The sequence below is a fragment of the Aethalodelphis obliquidens genome, unplaced genomic scaffold (genome assembly GCF_003676395.1).
Source record: "Aethalodelphis obliquidens isolate GAN/ISIS:26980383/991018 unplaced genomic scaffold, ASM367639v1 scaffold60, whole genome shotgun sequence".
Lineage (NCBI taxonomy): Eukaryota > Metazoa > Chordata > Mammalia > Artiodactyla > Delphinidae > Aethalodelphis > Aethalodelphis obliquidens.
In genome coordinates, this window is record NW_020838004.1 from 3078687 (window position 1) to 3094510 (window position 15824).

The 15824-nt window shown below is 35.9% G+C and overlaps 1 protein-coding gene across 1 annotated transcript in view; it reads left to right on the plus strand.

Moving 5' to 3' along the window:
* The window catches only part of DEUP1 (deuterosome assembly protein 1), an 88417-nt gene that overhangs the window by 48378 nt on the left and 24215 nt on the right, over window positions 1-15824 (plus strand). The window contains exon 15 of the mRNA XM_027087782.1: window positions 15267-15290. Within this exon, the coding sequence (XP_026943583.1) occupies window positions 15267-15290 (24 nt within the window). The remainder of the gene's footprint in view (window positions 1-15266; window positions 15291-15824) is intronic.

Consider the following 15824-nt stretch of genomic DNA (forward strand, 5'->3'; position numbering starts at 1 on the left):
TTTTTTTTTTTGCGGTACACGGGCCTCTCACTGTTGTGGCCTCTCCCGTTGTGGACCACAGGCTCCGGACGCGCAGGCTCAGCGGCCATGGCTCACGGGCCTAGCCGCTCAGCGGCATGTGGGATCTTCCCAGACCGGGGCCCGAACCCGTGTCCCCTGCATCTGCAGGTGGACTCTCAACCACTGCACCACCAGGGAAGCCCCCAATCTGGATGTTTTTAGTTGTGTACTCTGCTTCGTCACAGCCCCCACTAAGCCTGCTTCACTCTGGCTCCTGTAGGCATTTGGCTTTGTTCATTTATTGGTTTTCATTTTTTCAAGAAATAAAACACGTGAAGATGTGTAAAGAAGAAGCTAATTATCTCTGCTCCTATCCCCAATCCCAGTTTGGACTCCAGAGGTATTCAGTGCTAACCAGCTAGTGTGTAGCATTCTATAACTTTTTCCTTGCTTGTGTACACACTTAGGAGGGATGAGCTGAGTGTTGTTTTACAGAAATACATGTGTAATATATACATTATTCTAAACTGGCTTTTGACTATGTGTCACGGACAACTCTACAAGTCAGTAGAGAAACACCTTTTTATTTTTCTTAATTTCTTAGAAAAAATAAATGTATATATACTCATGTAAGGTGTATACAAATTTTAATGAATTGAAGAGTAACTTACACACTAGTGATTTTAGTGCAGTCTCTCTTTTTCTCTTGCTTCTCCCCTTCCCCTTTCCTCCATTTCTCTAGCAACCTCCTAACCCATCCACCAGATAACACGTTAACTATTCGCTATGTATCATTTTGTGTTTTTCATACATGTTTGTGTGTGTGTGTAGTCATATACCTATTTAGGGGTTTTAATTTTTTTTTTTAATGGATTAGATTTTACACACTTCTCTGTGTCTTGTATCCTTTGCAGATCCTATGTCAACAAGTTTAGGTCTTATTTGATTGTATAGAGTAGCTTAATAATATCCCATGATGTGAATGTACCAAAAGTTATTCAGCTATTTTTTCAGAATTATGGTTGACCCTTGAATAACGCAGGGGTCAGGGGCGCTAACTCCATGCAGTCAAAAGTCTGTACATAACTTTACAGTCAGGCCTCCTCCATATCTGAGGATTCAACCGACTCTGGGTCTTGTAGTACTGTGGTATGTATTTAGGGAAAAAAATCCATGTATAGTGGGCCCACACAGTTCAAACCCCTGTTGTTCAAGGGTCAACTGTAATTCATTCATAATTAATAACTGTTTCTAGATTTTTACACAGATACACAAAACTGTCAAAAACATCCTTGTACATACATCTTGGAATAGCTTTCTGAGAATGGAATTGCCGATTCAAAGAATATGTTTTAATTTTAAAATATTTGTTGTCGAATCATATTTCTGCTGTCTCTGTATGAGAGTACCCTTTTCTTTCATCCTTAGTGGAAATAATAGGTGTTATTGCTCTTTTATATTTTTGTGGGTCTGATGGGTGTAAAGTGATTTCTCAATAGTAGTGTAATTTGCATTTCCCTGACTACAGTGAGCATATTTTTGCGTATTTATTGACAATGTACTATAAATTAGTTATATTCTTTGCTCCTTTTTCTCAAGCAAAACTCAAACTCATTTTCTTTGGACAATTTTTTCTTGTCAGTTTATAACAGCATTTTTCTAAATTTGTTGTTTCTAATTTTATTTATGATATCTTTTTATCATACAAAAAATTTTAAACCTTTATTTGTCAAACATGTACATCTTTTTGTTTATAGCATCTGAATTTCCTTCCTTGTGTAACATGGTTCTTCCAACTTCTAGACAATACATATAGTTTACTCAAAGATCTTTATATTCTTCATCTAAGTCTTTAATCCATTTGAATTACACTTTTGCATGTGACGTAAAACAGGAATCCGATTTAAACTTTTATATAAATATTAAGCTCAGTTAATCCAGTTTCTCCTGATAATTTCCTGTTGGATTCTATTTGGAATTGAATTAAGTTTATATATTATCTTTGAAAGAATTGGCATTTTTATAATAGTAAAATTTGCCATCCAAGAATATGGCATGGCTTTCCATTCCTTCATCTCTTATTTTATGCTCTTCAATAAGACCTTACAATCATCTTTGTATAAATTCTGTGCCTTTCTTTTTAAATTTATTCTCAAGCATTTTATAATTCTTGTCACTATTGTAAGTGGAATATTTTCCTTTTTCCATATCTAAAAACTTACTGCTAATATAGAAAAAAGAGCCAAATTATCTTTTAATTTTAGTAGGCATTTTACTAGAGGTTCTTAAGTTTTTTGAGATATGCAGTTGTCTCAACAAAAATAGTTGTATCTCTTCCTTTCTCCTGTTCATATCAGTAATTTTTGTCATATTGAACTTGCTAGCACTTCCAAGAGAATATTAAATAATAGTAGTGATTGTTGACAGATTTGTCTAATTGATGAAATTGTTTTAGAGTTTTACTGTTTAGGATAATATTTGTTCTTGACTTATGGTCTTTATTTTGTCTTTCTATTCCTAATTAGAGTTTTTAAGATTTGCTGCCAGTTTCATCAAATGCCTTTTCAGCATATGTGACATCATGTAGTTTTTGTCCATTAATTTGTTGATGTGTAATAGACTATGATTGACAGATTTGCTGATATTGATCCACCTTTGAATTCCTGGAATAAACCTTCTTGGTCATTGTATTCACTTTCTAGTGCTGTCATAACAAAGTACCACAAACTGGGTGGCTTAAAACAATAGAAACTGTTGTAGAGTTCTGGAAGCTAGAAGTCTAAAATCAAGGTGTCAACAGGGCCATGCTCCCTCTGAAACCTGTGTGGGAGGATTCATCCTTGCCTGTTTATAGCCTCTAGTGATTTGCCAACAATCTTTGGCAATCCTTGGACTGTAGATGCATCACTCCAATGCTTTGTCTTCACATGGCCATCTTCTTTCTGTTTCTTCATATCATCTTCCCTCTGTGCATGTTTTCCCGGTGTCCACATTTCCCTTTTTTATAGAACACCTGTCATACTGGATTAGGGTCCACCCTAATGACCTCATTTTTTATTTGATTACCTCAGTAAAGATCCTGTTTACAAGTAAAGTCCCATTCTAAGGCATTAATAATGGTTAGGACTTCAACATATCACAGTCATACTCTAACAGTTTTGATATATTTCTGGATTCTATGTGGTAATATTTTATTTAGAAATTAAGATGTGTGTGTATAAATGAGATTTGTATATAGTTCTCTTTTGTCTTCCTTGTTATACAGTTATGCTGGCTTTATAACATAAATTGGGGGCTTTCCATATTTATGAGCAGTCTAGCATGGTTTAAATAATATTGGAATTACAGTTCTTTAAAGGTTAGAAGGAGCTTAGCTATGAAACTGTGATGTTGAACCAGTGAAGACAAACCATAATGGAAAAGAATATAAAAAGGAATGTATATATATGTAACTGAAGTTTCAGCGAAGTAGATTTTCAATTACCTTTCTATTCTCTTTCAGGGTACCTGGTATATTCAAATTTCACTTCTTCTTAGGTTGTTTGTGGTCATTTTTATTTTTCTAGGAAATCTTTACCCATTCCAGTATGTTTCCTTGTTACCAAAGGGAGTAATATCCTAAAGTTCTTTGCATCTCTTCTATATTCTGTATTTGTTTCCTTTCTTAATTCTAAGTTTGTATAGTTTAACTCTCTCTCTTTTTTAAGTCTGGCACACAGAATCATTGCTTATTTTATTAGTATTAAAAGTATTGACTTTGGATTTGTTATTATTTATTCTTCCTAATTTCATTATTACTGTCTTTTATTAATTTCCTCTTCCTGATTTGTTTTGTTGTACTTTGTCTAATATCTTAAGATAAATACTGAATTTCTTAATTTTATATCTTTTTCTTTAATTGTAAGGGTTTTTAAAGCTCTCTGTGTTCCTCTGGATATAGCTTTTGCTGCATCCCATCAATTTTGCTGTGAAATGTTTTCCTATATGTTTCTCTTCAAATGCACTCTGCCAGTCATAGAGTGGGCTTGGTCTCTGAGAACTGGACGATCAGGCACACCCAAGAGGGCTAATATAACCCAGCCAAGCCCCTCCTAGGTTACGTGGCCCTGCTTGCTCTGAGGGAGGGAAGGAGTCTTCACCAGCTTTCCCTGACAGGAGCTTCACTCACTTGGCTCAGGAGCAAAAGGTTAGAAATAAACATGGTACAGGGGAGATGCAGCAAGATGCCAGCTTCCAAGTCTCCCTCACTTCTCAAAACAAGATTATTAGAAAATATATATCCCACAGAGAAGTTAGCACTCAAGTTTTAATGAAGTTAGTCAGTTTCACATTGGTTTCTTAAAGCTTTCTTTTGTTCCCCCCTAGATTTATTAAGGTATAATTGACAAGTAAAATTGTTTATATTTAAAGTATACAATGTGATGATTTGATGTATATATACATTGTGAAATGATTACCACAAATTATTTAACACATCCTTCACTCACATAGTTACCATTTGTGTGTGTACGTGGTAAGAACACTTAAGATCTACTCTCTTTGCTAATTCCCAATGTACAATACAGTGTTATTAACTATAGTCATTATGCTGTAAATTGGATCTCCTGAAGTTTTTCACCTTATAAATGAAAGTTTGTATTCTTTGATTCAACATCTGCTCATTCCACCCCCCCACCCAGATAGCCCCTGGCAACCACCATTCTACTCTCTGCTTCTATCAGTTTGACTTTTTAAAGAAATTCCACATATAACTGCAATCATACAGCATTTGTTTTTCTCTGTCTGGATCATGTCACTTAGCATAATGTCCTCCAGATTCACCCATGTTGTCACAAATGGCAGGATTTCCTTCTTTTTATGGCTGAATAATATTCCATTATGTGGAATTTTCTGTGTCCATTCATCCATTCATAGACACTTAGGTTGTTTCCATATTTTAGCTATTGTGAACAATGCTGCAATGAACATGGGAGTGCAGATATCTCTTCAAAATATTGATTTCATTTCCTTTAGATATATACCCAGATGTGGGATTGCTGGGTCATATGTTAGTTCTATTTTTAATTTTTTCAGGAACCTCCGACCAGTTTTCCAGAGTGGCTTCTCCACTTTACATTCCCATCAGCAGTGTACAAGAGTTCTCTTTGCTCCACATTCTCACCAACACTTGTTATCTTTTGCCATTTTGATACTAGCCATCCTAACAGATGTGAGGTGATATCTCATTGCGGTTTCGATTTGCATTTCCTTGATGATTAGTGATGTTAATAACTTTTCATGTGTCTCTTGCCATTTGTATGTCTTCTTTAGAAAAATGTCTATTCAGGCCCTTTGCCCAATTTTTATTGTTCGTATTTTTGCTGTTAAGTTGAATGAGTTTGTTATATATTGTGGAAATTAACCCCTTTTCAGATAAATGGTTGGCAAATATTTTCTCCCATTCCATAGGTTGCCTCTTCACTCTGTCGATTGTTTCCTTTGCTGTGCAGGAAGCTTTTCAGTTTGGTGTAGTCCCACTTGTCTATTTTTGCTTTTGTTGCCTGTGCTTTTGGTGTTATATCCAAAATGTCATTGCCAGGGCCCATGTTAAATAGCTATTTCCCTTGTGTTTTCTTCTAGGAGTTTTACAGCTTCAGGTCTTACATTTAAGTCTTTAATCTATTTTGAGTTAGTTTTTGTGAGTAGTCTACGATAGAGGTCTAGTTTCATTTGTTTGCTTGTGAACGTCTAGTTTTCCCAACAACACCTATCGAAAAGACCATCCTTTCCCCATTGTGTGTTCTTGGTGCCCTCGTCAAAGATTAGTTGACTGTACATGTATGGGTTTATTTCTGGGTTCTCTATTCTGTTCTGTATTTATCGCATGCCACAGTCACCACAGAATGTTTTCATTAATTCTATAAATACTTATTGAATGTCTGCTATGTGTCAGGCAGTATGTTAGGATTGTAAGTCAGACTACATCCTTGAATTCATGGAGCTTAATATTAGTGGAAGGAGACATACATTAGTGGATACAGACAATTAACTAGATAGTTATGCTAAAGAGTGATAGGAAATTGCAGAGTGCAGGGGGCTGTATAGGGATTACCTAACCCAGTATTGGGAGTCAGAAAAGGCATCTGAGGAATAATTAGCCAGACAGAGTGGTGGGAATGAGTCATGATAAGGTAATATAATGTACAGAGACTAGAGATAAAAAGTCAGGGAGACTGGTAGAACTGTATAACAACAAAGAGCTGCTGTTCATTGGGTGTTTACTACATGCCTTGCCCTCTGCTGAATACTTTACGTACATTAGTGTCTACATCCTTATACCATGTGTGTATGGTAGGTATTATTATCCCCATTTCACAGAAAAAGAAATGAAATCTTTAAGTTTTTAAGTAATTTGCCCAAGATCACATAGCTTGTAAGTAATTTGCCCAAGATCACATAGCTTGATAACTCCAAGTGCATGATATTAACTGTTATTATATCCCGTGGTTCTGTTTCTTCTGTTTTCTTCACTGGCTCCTCACCCTTTTTCCTCTACTCATCCTTCAAATTTGGCCTTGGCCCTCTGCTTCTCTGGCTGTGTACTTTCTCTTAAAGGATAGAGATAACGTCAGTTATCTCTTCTGGATCATAGAATGGCTTCCAAGTTGGGCACTTCTCAGACCAGATATGCTTTCTTTACATAAGCTTTCCTTGTAGAACATGTGCTCAATTTCCCATAGGAAGTCAGAACTCTTCACATTCCACGGCTTCCTTAATCTGGCTCACCCACTTTGTTTCCCTGTAGTGACTTACACAAAGCCTCCACTATAGCTAGAGTAGCTTATTCTCATCTGTGTGTGTGATGCTCATTTCTCATGTTCTTTCTTATTACCAGGCCTTTGCACATGCTTTTCCTTCTACCTAAAAACCCCCTTTCCCTACTTCACATGGCCATGCCCTATTAATGTTTCAAGTCTCTCCACATAAATTTTATGTGTTATACGAAATCTTCCCCGATTTTCCTCTGTTAAGAGTCCCTCCTCGAAGCCATCATAGCATCCTTTACTTAACACCTATCATACCGCAATATTAAAATTACCTGTTCCTTGTCAGCTACCCATCCCCTTACCAGTAGGCTCACTGAGGGCAGTTATAGTCCTAGTTTACCATTGTACCTCAGCACTTACTATAGTGCCTGAATATAGGAGGCACTGAAAAAATCTTCTGTTGAATGAGTGAATGAATAAATGAATGAGTGAATGATGAATTAATTAACCTATTATATGTCCTCCACCTTTCCTTTACTTTATGAGAGTAAAGACATACCCTTTTCTTTATTAAATCCTACCAGTCCCGGGCTTCCCTGGTGGTGCAGTGGTTGAGAGTCCACCTGCCGATGCAGGGGACACGGGTTCGTGCCCCGGTCCGGGAGGATCCCACGTGCCGTGGAGCAGCTGGGCCCGTGAGCCATGGCCACTGAGCCTGTGCGTCCGGAGCCTGTGTTCCGCAATGCGAGAGGCCACAACAGTGAGAGGCCCGCGTACTGCAAAAAAAAAAAAAAAAAAAATCCTACCAGTCCCTTAAGGGACTAGATTAAATTTTATTTCCTCCATGAATTCATTTCCCATTACTCTAGGGCCCATTTAGTTCTCCTGTCTTTGACTTTCTTTAGCACTTAGTTATAACAGTTTGGAATTGTCTACTTTTATTTTTTTAATTGTTTAGTATGGGTATGTTTTGTCTCATCAGTCATAGACTTCTTGAGGGAAGAAGTGGACTATGTTTTATACTTTTTCTTCACATAGGGTTTGGTATAGTGTAGGGCTCAATGAATACTTGCGGATTTATGGGACTCACCTGTAGTCTAAGAAGCATGAATAAGTTATCATGAAAATCATTTCTATTATCATTAAAAAGATCACTGAAGCCTTGTCTTATCTCACTTTCTGGATGACCTCAATCCCAATAATTGTTGACGTTCATTGATTCAGAAAACATTTGAGTTCCTACTTGGTGCAACATAATTTAACACATAATTATACCATATCTATATTATTTACTATTTTTTCATACATGTTACTTTAGCCTACTCAATTTTATTATATTTTCCATAAAGGCAGAGTCACTTTTTGATATTTGATTACATCTGGAGAACTTAGCACATATATATATATATATATATATATATATATATATATATATATATACACACACACATATATATGTGTATATATATATACACACATATATAATATATATATATACACACATATATATATACATACACATATATAATATATATGTCTAAAGATGTGTTAATGGGCTATCATAAAATGGAATGCCATTGATGTATAGCCTTCAATGTGATCTTATTAAAATAGCATTTAATCATATATATTTTATGTAACATTTTACTTCATATAGGAAGGTTATTTTAATTGAAATATACTTGACATAAAATATGTTGGTTTCAGGTGTGCCTCATAGTGATTTAACATTTGCATATATTATGAAATGACCACAATAGTCTAGTAACCATCTGTCCCATATAAAGTTATTTCAGTATTATTGACCATATTCCGTATGCTGTTTAGTACATCCCATTGCTTATTTATTTTATACCTGGAGATTTGTACCTCTTAATCCCCTTCACTTATTTCACCCATCCACCCTTACGCCCTCCACTCTGGCAACCATCAGTTTGTTCTGTGTATCCTTGAGTCTGTTTTGTTTTGTTTTTTAGATTCCACATATAAGTGAGATTATATGGTATTTGTCCTTCTCAGTCTGACTTATTTCACTTAGCATAATAGCCTCTAGATCCATCCACTAGATCCACTTGTTGTCCCAAATAGCAAGATTTCATTTTTTTTTAATTATGGCTGAATAATATTCCATTGTATATATACACCACCTCTTCTTTATCCATTTGTCTATTGATGGACATTTAGGTTGTTTCCGTATCTTAGCTATTGAGTTAGTGTTTTTGTTTTCTTTAGGTAAATACCCAGATGTGAAATTGCTGGATCATATGACAGTTCTGTTTTTAATTTTTTGAGGAACCTCCATATTTTTTTCCTTAGAGGCTGTACCAATTTATATTCCCACCAGTAGGGCACGAACATTGCTTTTCTCCACATCCTCACCAACACTTGTTATTTTCTGTCTTTTTTATGATAGCCTTTCTAACAGGTGTTAACAGATAATCACATTGTGGTTTTGATTTGCATTTCCTTGATGATTAGTGACGTTGAGCATCTTTTCATGTATTTTAGTCATCTGTATGTCTATTGACATCCACATTTTTTAATCAGTTTTATTTTTTGATGTTGAGTTGTATCAGTTCTTTATATATTTTGGATATTAACCCCTTATCAGATGTATCATTTACAAATATCTTCTCCCATTTGTTAAGCTGCCTTTTCATTTTGTTTATAGTTTCCTTCCCTGTGCAAAAGCTTTTTAGTTTGATGTAAACACACTTGTTTATTTTTGCTTTTGTTTCCCTTGCCTGAGGAGACAGATCCAAAAACTATATTACTAAGACCAGTGTAAATGAGTATACTGCCTATGTTTCCTTCTAGGAGTTCTTTGGTTTCATGTCTTACATTTAAATCTTTAATCCATTCTGTGTTTATTTTGTGAATGGTGTGAGAGTAGTCCAGTTTGATTCTTCTGCATGTAGCTGTCCAGTTTTCCCAACATCATTTATTGAAGAGAATTTTTCCCATTGTATATTCTTGCCTCCTTTGTTGTAGATTAATGACCATATAAGTGTGGATTTATTTCTGGGCTCTCTAGTCTGTTCCATTGATCAATGTACTATTTTTGTGCCAGTGCCATACTATTTTGATTACAGTAGCTTTGTAGTATAGTCTAAAGTCAGGGAGCATGATATATCCAGCTTTGTTCTCCATTCTCAAGATATTTTTTGGTTATTCAGGGTCTTTTGCATTTCTAAACAAGTTTTAGAATTATTTCTGCTAGTGCTGTGAAAAATACAGTTGGTATTTTGAAAGGGATTGCATTGAATCTGTAGATTGCCTTGGGGAAAAGGGTCATTTTAACAATATTAATTCTTCCAACTTATGGGCACAGTATATCTTTCCATTTGTTTCAGTCATCTTCAATTTCTTTCATCAGTGTCTTATAGTTTTCCAGGTATAGGTCTTTCATCTCCTTAGGTCGATTTATTCCTAGGTATTTTATTTTTTTAATGTGATTATAAATGGGAATGTTTTTTTAATTTCTCTTTCTGCTGGTTCATTATTAGTGTATAGGAATGCAAAGGATTTCTGTATATTAATTTTGTATCCTGAAACTTATTGAATTCATTTATTACATCTAATAGTTTTTTGGTGGCATCTTGAGGGTTTTCTATATATCGTTTCGTGTCATCTACAAACAGTGACAGTTTTACTTCTTCTTCTCCAATTTGAAATCCTTTTATCTGTTTTTCTTGTCTCATTACTGTGGCTAGGACTTCCAGTACTATGTTAAATAAGTGGCAAGAGTGGGTATCCTTGTCTTGGTATTGATCTTAGAGGAATTGCTTTCAGCTTTTCACTGTTGAGTATGATGTTAACTGTGGGTTTGTCATATAGGGCCTCTATTATGTTGAGGTATGTTCCCTCTATGCCCACTTTCTGGAGAGCTTTTATCATAATGGATGTTGAATTTTGTCAAAAGCTTTATCTGTATCTATTGTGACGATCACACGACTTTTATTCTTCAATTTGTTACTGTGGTGTATCAAATTGATTGATTTGCAGATATTGAACCATCCATGCATCCCTGGGATAAATCCCACTTGATCATGGTGTATGATCTTTTTAAAGTGTTGTTGAGCTAGATTTGCTGGTATTTTGTTGAGGACTTTTGCATCTATGTTCAGCAGTGATATTGGCCTGTAGGGTGTGTGTGTGTGTATGTGTATGGTGTCTTTGTTTGGTTTCAGCATCAAGCTGATGCTGGCCTCCCTCACAGAATGAGTTCAGAAGCATTCCTTCCCCCTCAATATTTTGGAATAGTTTGAAAAGGATCAGCATTAACTCTTCTTTAAATGTTTGGTAGAATTAACCCGTGAAGTTGTCTGATCTTTCACTTTTATTTATCGGGAGTTTTTTGATTACTGCTTCAATTTCATGACTGGTAATGTCTGTTCATATTTTCTACTTCTTGATTCAGTTTTGGAAGATTGTACATTTCTAAAAATTTATCCATTTCCTCTTGGTTGTCCATTTTATTGGTGTATAATTATTCATAATAATCTTTTACAATCCTTGGTGTTTCTGTGGTGTCAGTTGTAATTTCTCCATTTTCATTTCTGATTTTATTTATTTGGGCTGTATTTCTTTTTTTTCTTTATGAGTCTGACTCATTTTAAAAGTTTATCAAGTTTTTATCTTTTAAAAAGTTTATCAATTTTTTATCTTTTAAAAGGAGCAGCTCTTAGTGTCATTAATGTTTTCTATTTTTTTAGCTTCTAATTCATCTATTTATGCTCTGATCTTATGATTTCTTTCCTTCTGCTAAGTGTCGGTTTTGTTTATTCTTCTTTTTCTAGTTTCTTTAGGTGCAAGGTTAGATTGTTTGAGATTTTTATTGTTTCCTGAGGTAGGCTGGTATCACTGTAAACTTCTCTCTTGGAACTGCTTTTGCTTCATTCCCATAGATTTCGAATTGTGTTTCCATTTTCATTTGTCTCCAGATATTTGTATTTTCTCTTTATTTCTTCAGTGACCAATTTGTTGTTTAACAGCATGTTTTGTTTTGTTTTGTTTTTACAATTTTCCGTTTAGTTATTTCTAGTCTTATAGTATTGTAGTCAAAAAAGATGCTTGATATAATTTCAATTTTCTTAAATGTATTGAGACTTGTTTCTGGCCTAGCATGTGATCTATTCTAGAGAATTTTCCATGTGCACTTGAAAAGAATGTGTATTCTGCTGGTTTGGGATGAAATGTTTTGTATGTACCTATTAATTCTAACTGCTCTAGTGTGTCATTTATGGGCAGTATTTCCTTATTGATTTTCTATCTGGATGATGAGTCCATTGATGTAAGTAGGTTGTTATAGTCCCCTACTATTATTGTATTACTTTCACTTTCTCCTTTTATGTTTGTTAATATTTGCTTATGTATTTAGGTGCTCCCATGTTGGGTGCATATATATTTACAATTGTTATATCTTTTTCTTGAATTGATCCCTTTGTCATTATGCTATGTCCTTCTTTGGCTCATTATAGTCTTCGTTTTAAAGTCGATTTTGTCTGATAGTATTGCTACCCCAACTTTCTTTTCATTTCCATTTGCATAAAATACCTTTTTCCATCCCCTCGCTTTCAGTCTGTTTGTGTCTTTAGATCTAAGTGCGTCTCTTGTAGGCAGCATATATATGGGTCTTGTCTTTTAATCTGTTCAGCCACTCTGTGTCTTTTGATTGGAGTGTTTGGGCCACTTATATTTAAAGTAATTATTAATAATTATGTGCTTACTGCCATCTTGTTCATTGTTTTCATAGTTGTTTTTTGTTCTTTTCTTCTTCTTTTGCTTTTTTCCTTGTGATTTGATGACTATGTTTATGATGATTTCTTAAGTTCAGATGCATTTTGACAACTCTACATTTTTACTCCCCACTCACGTTTAATGTTTTTGAGGTCATGTTTTATATCTCTTTGGTTTGTGTATTCCTTAACTATTTATTATAGATATAGATGATTTTAATACTTTTGTCTTTTAACCTTCTACTAGCTTTACATATGTAAAGCTGTACATCTTTACATATAGATGATTTTAATACTTTTGTCTTTTAACCTTCTACTAGCTTTACTACCTTCTGTATGTTTGCCTTTACCAATGAGAGTTTTTCCGTTCCTAATTTTCATATTTCTAGTAGTGACCTTTTCTTTTCTGCTTAAGGAAGTCCCTGTAACATTTCCTGTAAATCCAGTTTAGTGGTGCTGAACACTTATAGCTTTTGCTAAAAGCTTTGTCTCTCCTTCAAATCTTAATAATAGCCTTACTGGGTAGAGTATTCTTGGTTGTAGGCTTTTCCCTTTCATCACTTTAAATATATCATGCCATCCTCTGATGGACTGCAAAATTTCTGCTGAAAAGTCAGCTGACAGTCTTTTGGAGTTCCCTTGTATGTAACTAGTTGCTTCCTCTTACTGCTTTTAAGTTTCTCTTTACCTTAATTTTTTTCCATTTTAATTATAATGTGTCTTGGTGAAGGCCTCTTTGGGTTCATCTTATTTGGGACTCTCTATGCTTCCTGGACCTAGATGTCTGTTTCCTTCCCCAGGTTAGGGAGATTTACAGCTATTATTTCCTCCAGTAAGTTCTCTGCTCCTTTCCCTCTCCCTTCTCCTTCTGCTACCCCTATAATGTGAATATTAGTATCCTTGATGTTGTCCCAGAGGTATCTTAAACTGTCCTCATTTTTTTTAATTATTTTTTCTTTTTTCTGTTCAGGTTGGGTGATTTCCACTACTGTCTTCCAGTTCACTGGCCCATTCCTCTCTATCATCTAATCTCCTATTGATCCCTTCTAGTGTATTTTTTCAGTTATTGTATTCTTCAGCTCCTTTTGGTTCTTCTTTGTATTTTCTAACTCTTTGTTAAACTTATCACTGTGTTCATCCATTCTTCTCCTGAGCTCATTGAGCATCTTTAAAATCATTGCCTTGAACTCTTTATTGGGTAGATTGCTTATCTCCCTTCACCTACTTCTTCTACATATGGAATATATATCTCTCTCACCTCATTTTGCCTAATTTTCTGTTTTTATTTCTTCATAGTAGGTAGGTTGATTATGATTCCTGATTTTGGAGAAGTGGCCTTATGTAGGAGATGTCCTATGGGGCCCAGCAGAACACTCCCCTCTATTCACCAGAGTTGTGTGCTCTTGGGATGCCTCATATGTGGGCTGCATGAACCCTTCTCTTATGGCATGGCTAACTACTGTGGGCACAGTGGTTGGCAGGGCTGGGCCCTTGCGAGGGTGGCTGCCAGGCTTTGCCTCATGTGGTGAATGCTGGCCCACTGGTGGGTGGGGTTGGGCCCCAGCATAGCTGACCATGGGGCCTGTGGGGCCTGAGGCTGGTTCCAGACCTCTGATAGGTGGGGCCATGTCCTGGCACAGCTGGATGTGCAGCCCATGAAGTCCTGGGACTGATGCCATCCAGCTGGTGGGCAGGTAACCCCTGGCACTAAGAGGCTAGAGGGAGGTCTCCAGAATGGCGCTTGCCAGTGCTGGTGTCCATGTGGTAGAACTAGCTCCCAAGAATGGCTGCCACCTGTATCATTATCCCCAGGGGAGTCCTAGTTGCCTCCTGCCTCTCCAGGAGGCTCTCCAAGATTAGCAAGTTTATCTGATCCCGGATCCTTTCAAACTCTGCCTCTGTGCTGAGACTTGGAGCATGAGAAATTTTGTGTGTTTTCTTGAAGAGCAGAGTCTCTGTTCCCTAGTAGCCCTCTGGCTTAACATAAGTCCTGCTGGTGTTCAAAGCCAGACATCCTAGGGGCTCATCTTCCTGGTACAGGACCCCCAGTCTGGGGAGCCTGATGTGGGGCTCAGATCCCTTGCTCCTTGGGGAGGACTTCTGCAATTATGATATTCTTCCAGTTTGAAAGTTGCTGATCCAGGAATGTGGGTGCTGACCATACTGTGTCTCCACCCCTTCTACCCGTCTCGTTGTGGTTCTTTCTTTATAACTTTAGTCATGGAAAATCTTCTCTGCTAGTCTTCAGATTGTTCTCATAGGTAGTTGCTCTATAAGTAGTTGTAATTTTGGTGTGCCCCTGGGACAAGGTGAGTTCAGGATCTTCCTACTATGCCATCTTGAACACATTCCCCTCATAGGAAGTTGACTTTATAATTGCTCTCCATTTTTTATATATGAAGATTTGGAATTGACTTTGATAATTGAAATAGTCAAGCCACTGCCCAAAGAGAAAAATCTTGTGTCTATTGAATAATAAAAAAGAATTCAATATGACTCGGCTCTTTAAGCCTTTATAATCTATTGTCACCTATTTAGCACTTATCTGTTTAAAGATTAAATAAAGAAAACTCATATCTGCTATATGTTAAAATCCCATAATTAGATAGTTAATTTGCTCTGAAATCACTAAAATTAATAAGTAAACATACAATTAAATAATGTGTGCTGAAACTTTACCTCGTGCAATAAGAAACATAATATTTACATCATTATTTTTAGATCTTCTAAAATATGTAGTATTTGTATAATATTAAAATAACAATTATTTTTTCCTTCCTAGACAAACGGAATTACTGATATAAAGGTAGGTCATTTCTGAATAACTAGAGCTTTGAGAACTTTTCTGCTTAATTAATTGTGAAACTCCCTGATTATTTACACTTAGGGGAAAAAAAGGTTGAAAAATGACACCCACCCAGTGGTAGGACCTACCCAGGTAGGAACAGCAGCCCTGCACTCAGTTCTAACCTATTGCATACCTGGGGCTGTGACCACCCCCATTTTCCTCTGGAGAATTTACTGTTGGGACTATCCACCTGGTATGTAAGTTGTCCTCCGGTCTCAGTGAGACACTTAGAATAGGAACAGTACTAGCAAGAGGTTTCTTGTGCAAAAACTTGACTGTATGGAGAAAAGTGAGGGGTTTATCTTTATTCTGCTCCTGGGTAAATTATGAAGAATCAATTTTATCATGATAGATTTTTGTGATTCCATATTTATTTAGACCTATATTTGTATTTGTTAAATTTTCTTTTATTTAATGAAGGTGTAATCCAGTTAGATTTAATCAGAACTCAGAATTTATGGTAATTTTTAAGACTAATTTGCCTTTCACTAT